The sequence below is a fragment of the Panthera onca genome, chromosome E2, assembly GCF_046562875.1.
Source record: "Panthera onca isolate mPanOnc1 chromosome E2, mPanOnc1 haplotype 2, whole genome shotgun sequence".
NCBI classification, from domain to species: domain Eukaryota; kingdom Metazoa; phylum Chordata; class Mammalia; order Carnivora; family Felidae; genus Panthera; species Panthera onca.
This window is the reverse complement of record NC_138353.1, coordinates 43,456,023-43,470,908: the sequence shown is the minus strand read 5'-3', so window position 1 is coordinate 43,470,908 and position 14,886 is coordinate 43,456,023. Positions and strand designations below refer to the sequence as shown.

At 45.4% G+C, this 14,886-nt stretch overlaps 1 protein-coding gene across 10 annotated transcripts in view; it reads right to left on the bottom strand.

Moving 5' to 3' along the window:
- Positions 1–14,886, bottom strand: part of PRMT7 (protein arginine methyltransferase 7) — a 46,531-nt gene that overhangs the window by 5,188 nt on the left and 26,457 nt on the right. For 9 of the 10 annotated variants that reach the window (XM_078438909.1, XM_078438911.1, XM_060650351.2 and 6 more), the window contains 8 exons: positions 13,361–13,473; positions 9,360–9,601; positions 8,961–9,141; positions 5,340–5,467; positions 4,768–4,903; positions 3,717–3,800; positions 2,856–2,903; positions 2,147–2,236 (listed from right to left, as the gene is read on the bottom strand). In XM_078438909.1, coding sequence (XP_078295035.1) covers positions 2,147–2,236; positions 2,856–2,903; positions 3,717–3,800; positions 4,768–4,903; positions 5,340–5,467; positions 8,961–9,141; positions 9,360–9,601; positions 13,361–13,473 — 1,022 coding nt within the window. The remainder of the gene's footprint in view (positions 1–2,146; positions 2,237–2,855; positions 2,904–3,716; positions 3,801–4,767; positions 4,904–5,339; positions 5,468–8,960; positions 9,142–9,359; positions 9,602–13,360; positions 13,474–14,886) is intronic. The other variant, XM_060650354.2, reaches the window with a different exon arrangement.

Sequence of the window (14,886 nt, the reverse complement as noted above, 5' to 3'; positions counted from 1 at the left end):
CAAATTCGTAGACAAAAAGTAGACTGGTGGTTCCCTAGAGGCTGGGAGGGCAGGGGGCAAATGGGAAGTGACTTCTAATGGGCATGGGTTTCATTTTAGGTGATAAAAATGTTCTAAAAATTGACTCATGATGATTGTACAACTGTATGAATATACTAAATCATGGAATTTCACTTTAAGTGGGTGAACTGTATGGTATGTGAATTAGATCTCAAAAAAACTCTTCTTAAAAGAAAAGGCATAGGGAGAAATGGGCAAAAGACCTGAAGAGTGATTTCAGCTAGCTAGACATGGAGCAACTAATGGGCACAGGAAACGTATTCAACACCAGTGGTTACTAGGCAAATACAAATTAAAACTCACACCCGTGAAAAAGACTGTAATAAAAAAGACAATACCAAGTGTTGGTAAAGATACAGAGAAATTGGAACCTTCGTGTGTAATGGGGATGTGAAATGGTATGGCTTCTCTGGACAGTTTAGAAGTACCTTAAAAAGTTAAACAAAAATACTACACAACCCAGCAATTCTAAGCCTAAGCATTTGAGGGAACTGAAAACACATATCTTCACAAAGACATATATCAACGCTCACAGCAGTATTATTCTAACAGCCAAAAATGGTTAAGCGTCCAAATTCAGCTTAGGTCCTGATTTTGTGGTTTGTGAGTCTGAGCTCTACATGGAGCTCTGTGCTGTCAGGGCAGAGCCTGCTTTGGATCCTCTGTCTCCCTCTCTCTGCCCCTCCCCTGCTCACTCTCTTTCTCTGAAAAATAAACAAACATTAAAAGAAGAAGAGAAGAGAAGAAGAGAGAAGAGAGAAAGAGAAGAGAGAAGGAGAAGAGAGAAAGAGAAGAGAGAAGAAGAGAGAAAGGAGAGAGAAAGAGAAGAGAGAAGGAGAAGAGAGAAGGAGAAGAGAGAAGAGAGAAGGAGAAGAAACAATCCAAATATCCACCAACAGGTAAACGGATAAACAAGATGTGACATGGCATATTATTCAGGATTAAAACGGAATAAAATACTGGCACATTCTACAACATGGATGAACCTGAAAGGTGTGACTAGTGAAAGAAGCCCAACACTAAAAACCATGTATCGTTCTACTCCATTTATATGAAATGCCCAAAAAAGACAAATGGATACAAAGAAACCAGATCAGTGCTTGCCTGGGGCTAGGGGCTGGGTGATGGAAACACTCTAAAACTAGAATGTGTGATAGTTGTACATCTCTAAAAATTTATTAAAAAATCACCGTACACTTGAAATGGGTTAATTTTATGGTATGTCAATTACATCTCAGTAAAGCTGTTAAAAAGCTGGTGAAGAAAGGTGATGGATTCCAGCTTGAAGGGCCTGCAGGATATGCAAGGAAAGCATCCAGTGGGCACTTGGACATGAGAGATTTGCAGACCCAGCTTTGGAGGCCAAAGATTCCCTTATGGGAAAGGACATGATCACTTAGAGAGAGAGGAGACACAGAGGGAGAGGAGAGAACAGACATGGAGAAACCATCAAAGACTGCTATGGAAGGATCAAGTGAAGGAAGAGAAACCCATGAAAAGCTCAGGAAGAGCAGCTAGAAAAATAAGAGAAAAACCTGGAAAAAGCAGTCTCTTAAGGCCCTAAAAAGAAATGTGTTGAGAAGGGAGAGGCCCCTGAGTCATGAGGGCCCAGGGGGCCAGTGAGAGGAAAGGCAGCAGAAGACTGTGTTTACATCTCAGGTTACTAAGGGGTGGGAGTAGTTTTAGAGGCAACGGGTGGTGGGTGGGTTGTGTGACAAGACCAACCGTAGGGGACAGAAGATCAACTGCCGAGGTGGCAGGAAGTAAGCAGAACGGTGAAAAGTGAACCAAAATAACAGGAGTGAACGGGAGCTGGAGCACTGTAAAGGGATAAGGCAGAGAGGCCACAACAGGCGGCTATTCATCCTAACAGAACCATTCTGTCCTCACTCGGAAGGAGCAGAGATCGGTCAGAGTTCAGAGTAGCTCATGTATTTGCAGACCAGACATCTATGCAATGCCTCACCACATTCCCACAGGGGCTGAGTTAGGTATGGGACCCACTGCATGGCCTGAGAAGAGAAGGGGGACGCAGGCTATCTCGGTGCTGTGCTGTCCATGCAAATGCAGAGCCCCTGCCACTCACCTTTTTACCCTCCAAGTCTGCAGATGTTAACAATTCAGGCCGTTTCTCTATTATATTAATTTTATCTTCCAAGTGATTAGCCTTGAAAATCTTATGAGGAAAAAAAATGAAAGTATTGTTTTTGTCCAGAAAAAACACCTCAAAGTTGTTTTGTATGCTTGCAGTTTTCTGGCCAAATTGTTCTAAGCACCACTTTTATCTGCTTTGTGAAAATCCTCTCCTCCAGGGGCATCCTGTGCACCAAGCAAAATGTTGTAACAGCAAAAGAAATTTCTCTTACAGACGTATCAGCAGGACTTAGCAATAGGCTTGTAGTTCTGGTAGTTTCCTTCAGAAAGGAAATCAAAACCAATCGATGGCCAAGGGAAGAAATACCATCATGGAACCAATCAGTCAGGTCAGCTTGTGAGTGTTGACTCCCTGGGCACTAGGTCCCAAAAACAAATCATAAATTCAGTTATATCACTGCAAAGATTGTAGCTTTTTTAGTTTTATGTGAAGCGAGGAGAAAAGCCATAAAAAATAGAGTCTAAATGTTTGCTGCTATTCAGCGACAGCCCCAGAAGACTTCTACACCGGCTCTCAAGGTGGGAACTCTCACCAGCTCCCTTACTGCCGAGACAGCATCAGAGCAATCAATCCCAGACTCAGCAAGGCAGGCCCCTGACCTGCCTCCCCACCCGATAGTTTAGTAACAACAGTCACTTACTTTTTTCATCAGTCTATAAGAAGCTGCTGAGCTCTCTACTGTAAATACCTAAAAAGAATACGATGCTATTAGAGATTCATTTGACAAAGAAATTAAATTAACGGGCGTCTGGGCGGCTCAGCTGGTTAAGCATCTGACTCCTGATTTCGGCCCAGGTCATGATTTCATGGTTGTGAGTTGGAGCCCTGCATCGGGGGTCTGAGCTGAGCATGGAGTCTGCTAGAGATTCTCTGTCTCCCCCTCTCTCTGCCCTTCCCCCACTCGTTCTTGTTCTCTCTCTCTCTCAAAGTAACATTAAAAAAGAAGAAATTAAAGATTAAAACTGGGGCACCTAGGTGGCTCAGCTGGTTGAGTGTCCAACTTCGGCTCAGATCACGATTTTGTGGTTTGTGAATTCGAGCCCCACATCAGGCTCTCTGCTGTTCAGCGCACAGCCCACTTTGGATCCTCTGTCCCCCGACCCGCCGCCCTGCTCTCTGCCCCTCCCCTTCTCTCTCTTTCCCTCTAAATAAAAGTTTAAAAAATTAAAAAAAAAAAAAAAAAAAGGTTAAAACCCAACAAGATAATTCCAAGGCGGAATGTACCACCTAACCAAGTCTACCTGTGCTCACTACCCACTGAGACAGCACCTACTTTCTGCACTGATGCTAGCAAGGTGCACTCAGACACTGGAGCTGCAGCTATATGGGAATAGCTACAGCCTGACTCCTGCCTGCACACGGAGGCAATAAACCCCAAAGCCCCCACATGCATGGCAGCTGCACTTGCAAAGGCCTTTAGTCACAGAACTGTGTACCCAGACCATGTAATATTCAAACTCAAGAGCTGCCCTCAGGAAGCTGGCAGAATGCGGTCTGGTACCTGCTCTGCCCCAAGGTGATGGGCCAACAAGGAGAGCAGACTGCCGTCACTGACGCACAGGCAGACACTGTCTGGCTTCAGTACCTGCAGGAAAATAACAACCTCAATACTTTTTCTTATAGCAGGTCAAGAAATTCTTGTTGGAAAACTGACAGAAACACTTCCTTTCTCCTAGCCCCATTAACTCACTCTGTGATCATTGAATCTACCCCTCAACACCCAGCTGGATCTTCTTGTAGCCCCAGACTTGTGCTTGCCTTGTAGGCAGTAAGCAGCCCCCACCCTCCAATGCAACCACCTCACCCACCTCTCCCTACCCAGACCTGTCAGGAGAGACTATCCCCAAGCTGTCCTACAAGGCCCACCTGAAGACCTGCCCCACTTGCTAGAGGCCATCTCTCAGTTTACCATAAGCCTCTTCCCTCTCTGGTCACAGAACAGACAGCTTGGGCTTTTGAGTGACTTGCCAAAGGCAGGGATTACTTTATAGGTCATAGATCCCTTTGAGAGAAACTTTAGATGGCTGGGATCTTCCCTCGTGCCAAAATGCATGCATGTACATATGTGCACACATATTTCTGCATACAACTCCAAGAGGTCCAAAAGACACTTCTCTAAACCCTTTGTATAGTCCTGAGCTGAGAGACTCCTGCTACACGCAGCAGGGAGCAAAGGTTTCAGGCAGGAGAGTTACATAATCAGACTCATATTTTAGAAAATTTTAGAAACAATGCAGCAGATGAAAGGAAGAATGGGGTGGCTGAATCCACTGGGATTATCCATAGGAACTACTAGTGACCACAAAGGCAAAGTGTCTAGAGGGAAAATGGCAGCGGCTGAGGTAAGGCTCCCAGGCAGAGGTTCTCACAGGACAGCAGAGAACAAGCCCTCACAAAGTCTAGTAACATGCTTCCTGGCTACTATCTGAATGCCCACCCAAAAGCCAGGTAGTACAGAAATCAAAACCTGCAAATTATAAGCAAGCAATGACCTGAGGCCCATGCTACAAACTCCTTCTTGACTATAACCACCCAAAGGGCTGGACACTTACTGTCCGCAGAGCCTGGATGTATTGATCAGTTCTGTCCTGATCGTTGATCTCTCCAAACCGAGGCCGGTTCCAGAGCAGGTGAGCTTGGCAGTCACACACGGGGCGTGCTGGATAGACTCTCCTGTCCTTTTCAGGGCTAGGCCAGGAAATAGACACACATGATGAGCATAACCTGCTAGACACCAGCAAGCATGAAGGCATGGCACAGAGATGGGCACAGGGATCTGCCCCACTAAAACTGAAACAAGCCATGGTGGGCACACCCACATCCTCTAGAGGGCATGAGTCCAGGAACTGGCTTTCAAGTAGGCATTAGAGGTTGGAGGGTCCCCCAATCCGAGACTTCTCATTCATGTCTCCCCCAAACAGGGGCCCTGCAACCAGGGCAGTCTCTTCTAAGAACATGCCAATGGGCACTAACACATCTACTTACAAACTCTTGCTCTTGTTTTATTCTGTTCAGACACAAGCATGCCCACTTGTGCCACTACACTGTTTATAAGGCGAACTTACATTAAGTACACAGTATCACAGGCCCAGTGCTTCCCCCCACCACAAGACTTGGGGCATACCTGGTCCTCTGGAGGCTGTACCATACACAATAGTCATCATGGTGCGCTACCAGGTAGATGCTTGAGCCTTGGACAACAGGCTCTTCTTGTGGCAGGAAGTACACACACTGCATCCAGTGGTCCCGCCACTGAAACAGGGAACAGAGATATCAGCTGTCCCCAAGTTGCAAAAAGAGCAACGTCTCTAATCCAGGAGCCAAAATCTAAGCCAAAAATCAGCTTGCAGGGAGACCATGCCGTGGACTACAGATGACTACTCTTGCCACAGAGATAAATAAGAAGATTCTCAAGTCAGAGAGGTTCATGTCCTGAAGGCTTGCTGGCTTCAAGTATACCGCCCAGGGAAGCAGTCTTCCAGAAGGGTTTAGGAGAGGGGACTCCAGCCTCCCTGTCATGTGTGTGTATGTGTGTGCACATGTGCATGCCTCCACCTCACGTGTGTGCACACACACAAAGGAAGACAGAGAGGGAAGGGGGAGAGAAAGCAAACATGGCAAATGCAAATAACTGTTACATTTAAGTAAAGGGCATCTCAATGTTTATTTTCATTTATTCTATGGATTTAGAATTTTTCAAAATAAAAAGTTGGGGAAATAGTACAGAAAGGTTTTGTTCTGTTTATTCTTTTGAATTAAACATTTTTTAAAGACCTGAATACTCTAAATTGTGAAACATGGTATACAATGATCCGGAGTCAACTTAATACGCTGTGTTGATCCTTTTTGACACTACAAACCCCACATACAGGATTCTATGCTAAGAAAATGCAAACAAAAAAGGAAAAAAAGCTATATTCTCAGGAACACCCATATTACAGATTTATACTAGCAAAAACTGGACCAAATGTCCAGCAGCTCAGAAATGGGTCTACAAAATCTTATTCAGAATATTCACAGACACTGACAATGGTAACTATCATGACTAGTGCAGCATGAAACCAGAAGTCAGCACTGACAAAATCTGTGCATATGGAAAGAGATCAAAGGAAGGGAGTTCTTAGCAGTGACAGGACCCTGAGTGACTTTGGATTCATTTTTGTTTTACACAAGGTTTATTACTCTCTTAACCTTTAAGCTTCTTTTTTAAAAAGAAAGAACTGTCCTAAAAAGTGGATGCCTGGCTCAATTCTGATGACACAAGCGTGTGTACTCATTCTCTGTCATCACCAGGAACTAAGAAAAACTTGGCCCCTGGGAGACTCCATCACTGCTGGGCGCAGACGCAAATGAGGCTGACACCAGCCTTACTTCTCAGGAAGCATTCCGCCCTACCCAGATTTGGATCTAACTAAAACGCAGGTGAATGACAGCCCCAGGTATCTAAGATGTCTATTTGAACATAAAAGCTAGAAAATGACAATGTAACTAGACACACTGTAGAATAAGGAAACACAAGGAGGAAAAACAGATTCTCCAAAACCTGTAGTTCATTCCTTACTATGCAAATTGACCCAAAGACAAAAGAAGCCGTCCCCAACCCCTCCCGGGCTCCCATAATGCTCCCTGATCATCCTCAAGTCCTTCTCAACACGCCAGCCTCCCAGGTTCTTAAGCTAAAGGTCTGCTGACAGACCCCACTGACCAAGGTGAGACAAACTGAATATATTTCAAACCAAGAGCAGTTTAGTGAAGTCAAGAGAGAAATCCATTAGCAAGCAGCTCTTCACATTTCTAACAGTCCACAGGCCACCACTGGTAAACAAAGGGCACAAACTGTACAAAACACTGGTAAAGGAAGGACACAATGTCAGGAGACCTGGGGACAAGTATCCACTACTGCCGCCTAGATAGAAGGCCCTGCTCCAATCACTCACTGGGTTGGGTCTCAGTCTCAGTTTGGGCAGTATGTGGTTACGCAGCAAGTCTTCCATGGGAATTCAAGGAGAAAATATACATAGTAGCACTTTGAAGATATGCAAATGAGATCATTAGCATTTCACATTCTTATGCTAATTTGTATCCTCACACTCCGAAAGGGAAAGAAAACAGCCCAACGTCAACCTCAATTCTGTAGGAGAATTCTGACCCACGCCCTCCTCCCACCCCCAAATACACCCTGAGCCTGCAGAGGACCAGGATATGCCGAGGAAGTTCATACACACTCTTTGGAGTCACACACGCCCAATGCCAGACAAGTGGAGGGCAGAAAGGAGAAGAGGGACCTCAAAGGCCCGGGAGGGGGAAGGGGACCAAGTGCAATCCTGTAGCAGTCATGACCCTTTGGCCTAAGCAGTAACTCAGAGAGCAGGAGAGCGGCTAAGGTCATCCTTAGAAGTCACACTAGAACTAGCAGATGAGCAATCAAGATAAACCCAGTGCCCAGCAAATGGTTAACAGGACAAAAAAAAACACAGAGAGAGGATGGTGCCCCAGGGCCTCCCAGGCGGAAAAGGAAGGCTTGATTCCTTGGCCCTGAACAGGCACCTTTCCCACTTTTTTTCTCTTTAGGTGTGCATATAAGGGGTGGACAACACGTGCACTTGAGAGAAAATTCAAAAGATATAAAAAGGTCATGGAGTAAAAAGTAAGTTTGCTTTTCACCCCTAACATCTAGCCCCCTTCCCAGAAGCAACCATTTTTACCAATTTATGTAGATTCTTCCAAATATATTCTTATATACACCCACCACACATATACACTCATAAACACATACATCTTATTTTTATTGATACCAACGTTGGCATAGCACACACTGTTCAGCACCTCTATTTTTGTTTCACTTAATGATCATCCTAGAGATTATTCTCCATCAGTGATAAGAGAGCTGCCTCTCTTAGCATCAGTAAGGATGCAGTCCCCTACTGGTGGCTTCTAGGTTGTTCCAGTCTTTTCTATTACATCAGGGCTGCAGTGAGTATCCCAGCACACATCATTATACACAGACACCAATCTGTCCAGAACCTAAATGTCTGGAAGTGGCATCCTTCCTCTGATGACAGATTAGGCCTCCTTGTGCTCCATGGAAGCTCTGATGCTCACTGGCCGGTTGTCCCCACAGCTCTCCCGACAGTGCATTACCAAATTTCCTGAACTTCATCACTAACAGGTGGAAAATCATGTCTCACTGCAGTTTACATGTGCATTGCTCTTATGAGTGAGGCTGAACAGCTTTTCACATGTTAAACAGTACTCTGCATTTCCTTTTCTGTAGTTCACGTCCTCACCCACTTTCAATTGAGCTAGAAAAGGTACCCGTTTTTTTTTTTAGAAAAGCTAGATTTTGAGGACACGCAGAAAATAAGTCTGCAGACAGACTGTAGTCCTCCATTCCAACTTGATGTGAGACTCCCTGGGATTACTCGAGGGCAAGGGGTGTGGGCTCTGAGAGTAGCTGTGCTAGGACTTGGGAGAGCCAGCACATCAAAGTTTCCCCAAGGCCCCCTCTGTGGCTGCTGCCTGAATTCGGCTGAGAGATCTATTTTATATCTTATTATGATAGGTAGCCTTGCCTCTTGGGGATTTTTGTTTGTTTTGTTTAACTCTCCTCTGACATTGATTCTGACATAGCCCCTCCGGTCTCTAAATTCTTGTGAATCTAAGGTTCAACACGTTACTTTCCCACAACCAGAAGTGGGTAAGTTTCCTGATTTACATGAAAATGTGCTCAGGTATTATCTCTTACCTGTAGCTCCTCTGGGTCTGAGTGTGCCCAGAAGGGGGCCATGCTGCACTTAATATTCCCCTCAGGGTCCATTTCAATGTCCCACCAAGAGAGAACCACCTGAGCTCGACCAGATGCCACAGGTTCAAACTGCCGGCTGTGGCAGGCTGCTGAGCTACTGACTTGCTTGCTGAAGTCCACACTGTGGAAGAATATGCAAGAACTTAAGCATATTTTAAGCCTACACACTCTATTTTTAAGCTTTTATGGTGACATCACTAGCAATGGGACTTGTCTGCAATGGACTCCTGCCTTCAGAAGCAGGTGACCTCAGCTAGGTTTCCTTCTCACTCATGAAGAACTTCTAAAGACCCCAATTCCACCAAATATCTTAAAGCGCCGTCAGTGGTTTCTTGGTACCTGAACATAGGCAGCACATCACTGAGGACAGTGAAGTCAGCGGATGACACTTGGTTCAACTGAATGTCATAGACAGAGGGTGCACCAGGGCACCTCTCCAGTTCCAAGGGGGGGACGATGACCTGCTCTCCACAGCTGGTATGCACAGGGATAGGAAAGAGCTTATTCCACGACCACATCCTCCTGGACTCCACCAGCTGAGCATAGACAGTTGCTCTGTGAGGCACTGCCTCACAGTTTTCCTAAGTTTGTTAAAAAAAACAAAAGAAGAAAAAACAAACCAGTATATTATCAGAAAATAAACCCACAGTAATCCTCATGGATCAAAAGAGGTTTGTTCCAGGCATGCCTAAGTGGCTCATGCTCAGTCAGTTGAGCATTAGACTCTTGATTTCAGCTCAGGTCATAATCGCAGGATCTTGGAATTGAGCCCTGTGTGGGGCTCCACACTGAGCATGGAGCCTGCCTAGGATTCTCTCTCCCACTCTCTTTCTCTGCCTCTCCCCCGAGCGCGCCCCTCTCCCCTGCTTGCACTGTCTCTCTCAAGAAAAAAAAAGAGAGAAGAGGAGAGAAGGAGTGGGGACTGGGGGGGGGGGGAGAGGGAGAGAGGGAGAGAGGGAGAGAGGGAGGGAGGGGGGAGGGGGAGAGGGAAAGGGAGAGGGTTTGTTCCTTAATATCAGGTCAGTTGAGCAGCATCTAACGCCTTACCACTATCAGAACAGTGAACTGTTTTTGGCCTAATGTCCTTGGGAAAGGAGAAAAAAGGAACCACATTTCAAAAAGAATACATGCTATATCTAAAATGATTTATGTCAGATAAATTCCTGGCTACATGACACTTTTAAATACTTCAAAAATAACCCTTAATTGTTATCATGCTGATTAACTCCCACATCAATTTTGAAGAAAAAGTCCAAGACTTCCTGCGAAGCAGTAATTCTGGCACTGGGCTCAGAGTTTCTCTTAGGTACAGCTCTCACCCAGACGCCAGAACCTTATTGCACAGCCCAATGGACAAGTGTCCACCCTCAGATGACCTAATCTCCTGGCCTCACTGGGCACTGCCAATTGCTCCCCTTGTTTGGTTTTGGCTGAAACACCTCATCCAGTTTCCCTCCTACCCCATTCTTTCACCTGACAGCCTCTACGCACCAGGCACCAGGGGCCCAGCCATGAGGAAGACACAGCTACTACTGGAGGGAAATGACAGGCATAGGGTTTCTCTACCTTAGTACTAGTGACCTCTTGGGCCAGATGATCCTTTGGTATGAGGCTGTCTTGTGCATCATACCATGTTTATCAACACCTTGGCCTCTATCCACAAGGATGCCAATAGCATCCCCATCTCAGTTGTAACAATGAAAATGTCTCCAAGCATGACCCCTGATGAGAAGTACTGTTCTCCCCCTGTGTCTCCTTCAGAAGGCTGAACTTCCCCTGTTCATCCTTCAGAGAGAACTCCAGACCTGGTCTGGGCCCACCTTTCTCTCCCTCCACATACTCTCCCCTGAGGGAGCTCAGCCAGGGAAATTTGGTATTTCGTTTACCAAATACCACGTGTCCAAAAGCCTTCTGGTCCACTCCATTTGGCTGACCCTCAGATAGCTCAAACTCTGTCTAAACCAAACAAATCACCTTCACCTCTCCCCCTCCTTCCCAGGTCTGGTCCTCCTCCCATTCAGTAGGGAACACCAACCTCCAATCTAATCACCTAGCCCCAAACCCTGGCATCATCCTCAATGTCTCCACATCTAAGTAATTACCAAGTCCTTGACCACCTTCCTCCTCCCCAAGTCTACCTCTCCAGGCCCATTTCCCTGGTCTCAGCTGAGGCCCGTCTCAGCCTCAGGGCCTGGATGACCCCAACCACCTTCCAATCAGTCTTCCTACCTCTGATCTTATACCTCAACTGCTCTCCAAATGCCTGCCTGCATGAATCCAATGTCAATCCCCTCCTGTGGTACCACACTGCCTTCTGGAGCACAGGGGCCCATCTGAATGTAGCCCTGCCTCCCACACTACCCATAATGCCAACAACTCGCCCTGTACCAGCTCTTCTTCACATCTTTGTGCATGCTGACCTCTTCTACTGAGAATACCCTCGTCTGCCAGGCCAATACTTGATGACTCTTGAAGACAGACTCAGCTCAAGCTTTATCTCCCTTCATGCTCCCCATCATACCCTACCAGAGCAGACAGGATCTCACCCCACTGACCATCTGAGCATAACTCTAACTGTACTGGGATAACCTGCTCACCTACCTGCCTGTCTGTCTGGGAGTGCACCTTCATATTCCTGGTACTCAAAAAAGGAGCCCAGAAAAATGAAGGCACTTGATAAATTTACCTTCTCAGATTAATCACTGGGTCATTCATCACCACATGGACACCAGATGGACTATCTGTCAGACATGCCAGCATCCTAGTTCCATGACCCTCAACAAGGCAGGAAGAGGGACAGGGCAATGGAAGCCTTTGTGTAAAGCCATAACTCTTTCAAGCTCAGAAACAAGGTGGACAGATGGGGACAGCGATTAGAACAGACAGTGGAGGGGCACCCGGGTGGCTCAGTCAGTTAAGCATCTGATTCTTGGTTTCGGCTCAGGTCATGATCTCACAGTTTGCGGGATCGAGCCACACATCGGGCTCTGTGCTGATAGCATGGAGCCTGTTTGGGATTCTTTCTCTCCTCTCTCTCTGTCCCTCCCCCTACTTGCTCACTCTCTCTCAAAATAAACATTAAAAATAAACAAACATTAAAAAAAAAAAATACCCCCAGACAATGGACACCTAGCTGCACAGGTCAGCTGAGAAAGGAAACTGCAGATGGCTGCCTGCACAACTCATAATTATTAAATGAATTAGAGAAAAGACCAATTGGGCAACACTAACATAATTCTAACATCCTCATTCTCTGTTTCAGGGATTCATCTAGTTGATAGTTTTTGTTTTGTTTTGTTTTGCTTTAGCTGATGGTTTTAATGTGAAGAAACAGCAATAATTACTACTAACATTACTAGAAAAAGATTTCACATTTTGGAGACAATGAGACATCTCACACAGCATAGGGATCTGTGGAACAATCACCATCACATGCTGACCTGTGAGTAAGGTGGACTATGGCCCCAATTGCCCTGGAAGGAGCCACATTCTTCATTGTGCGAACACCAAGAATCCCCAAAGAGGGCCCCAGACTGGGACAGTTGCAGGCTCACCTGGATGGTTCCCACAGGACAGGTGGCAGCAAAAGAAGCAGACACTCATACCTCCCCACCTGGCTTTTGCCTCTGGGGAAGCTTATGTCCATAAAAAAAAGACCAACATCCCTGAGATAACACTTTCAACACGCTTCTCCCTTCCCCCAAAACTGTCAACGATTATCACTACCCAAATTCTTCTACCTGGAATGGTTTCGCATTCAAGGCCTTCCACCCTCTCCCCCACTCTCCACCATTAGCTCACAAGCCCACTCAGTGTGGTGTTCTCACTGACCTACCAAATAGGTCCTCTACCTGGGATACCTCTCTCTCTTCTCACTTCCTTTCCAAATTCCACCATCTCTACACATGACCTCATCTCCTGATCCCAGACCCCATCCAGTCCTAAAACAAATGTTAGTGGTGCTTCTGTCTGCCTCTCCATTTGGCCCATCCAGTCTTTACTGTCACTGACGGTGGATCTTAGAAACAAGAAGGATGTCTGATATTTCTCCCTGGATGCTAGAACACCTTATACACAGGTGACATTCAAAGAATGTTTGCTGAATTGAATTGAAGTGAAACACAGTTTCTTGCCTTTTGACTCTAGCCTACGAAGACCTGATAAGAGATCCAGAAGTCCTAATTGAGAAGAACCAGAGTCTTGCAGGAATGAAGGGCACCCTAAGGTGTACAGAGAAGTACTGAGGGCTCAGGCTGTGCAGAGCACATTGTATCAATGAGACCTGTGTGAGCTGGCTGAGATCACAGCAATATGTGCGAGTGAGGTCCTTGATTCCCTACCTGCACGAGATGCCTGTGTGCATGTTCATAGGAAGGCAGCGCTCCCTCTCCAATCAGTTCCGTATCAAACAACTCCGTTATCAGGATATTGGCACGGCATGGCATGTCACCATCTAAGAAACATGAACAAAGAGCCAGAAGCAAGCGGTCAAAAAAATATTTACAACAAATACGTGAAAGATAAAAGGTTAACAGATCACTAAATTGAAAGCATATACATATACCGAAGAATTCAATAGTGTCATGCAACTAACTTTCCAATGGCTCACCAAAGAGCCCATTTCGAGGTACATATACACATCAAAATACCAGCAACTGATAAGTCTTGCTTAAGAGAATGTAAGTGTCCACTACACCACTCTTTCAATTTTTCTGTACACTTAATATTGCAAGGGACTTGCAGAACTGATAAGAAAGCTATAAATACCCAAAAAGAAAACCAGGCAAAAATACAAATAGACAATTCAAAACAGAAAAATCAATCGATCAATTATATGGAAAATGTTATTTATTTATTTATTTATTTATTTATTTATTTATTTATTTTTAAAGTAGGCCCCATGCCCAGTGTGGACCCCAACACAAGGCCTGAACTCCTGACCCTGAGATCAAGAGTCAGGTGCTTAACCAACTGAGCCACCCAGGCACCCCAAAAATGTATCATTCTTATTAGCAATTGGAGAGATACAAATTAACAATTAAATAAACTATTAATATGTTAACAACAATGATTTGAAAAACAAAAACTTAATACTTCTACTTTTTAAGTTTATTTTCTATTTATTTTTGAGAGAGAGAGAGAGAGAGAGCACGCGCGCGCACGAATGGGGGAGTGGCAGAGAGAGGGGGAGAGAGAGAAATCCCGAGCAGGCTCCATGCTATGAGCATGAAGCCCAACCTTGGGGCTTGAACCCATGAACCATAAGATCATGACCTAAACTGAAATCAAGAGTAGGAAGCTTAAGTGAATGAGCCACTCAGGTGCTCATGAATGCTGGTACTTCTATTTCTAGGCTGCACAGAGAGAGAAAAACCAAAGCAAGAGAGATTGCATGATTCCAATGACACTACAAGATCCAGGATTCAGAATCCCCAGTTCCTTCTACTAAATCCTCCTTAATTAAGTTAATTTCTTGCTACCAATCAATCCCCCAAATAATAGTTGTTTTAGAATACTAGGATTAGGGAAGATCTTTTTGCTGAATCTATTTCTCAAACCTCCATCATGTAATGTAATGTTACTTCTACAATTACAATTTTTAATGAGCCAAGAGACAGAAGACAAGTCTCATGGATAACACAAGGAAAGAGAAGCATTTAGGAAGCTCAAAGGTAGAGAAAACCTGAAGTCATGGAGACCTAGGCTGGATCCCACTTTCTAGCCTTGAACCTTCAGTGCTGACCATCTTTAAAACAAGAGTAATGAGGGGCGCCTGTGTGGCTTGGTCGGTTAAGCGTCTGACTTGGGCTCAGGTCATGATCTCACGGTCCATGAGTTCCAGCCCCGCGTCGGGCTCTGTGCTGAC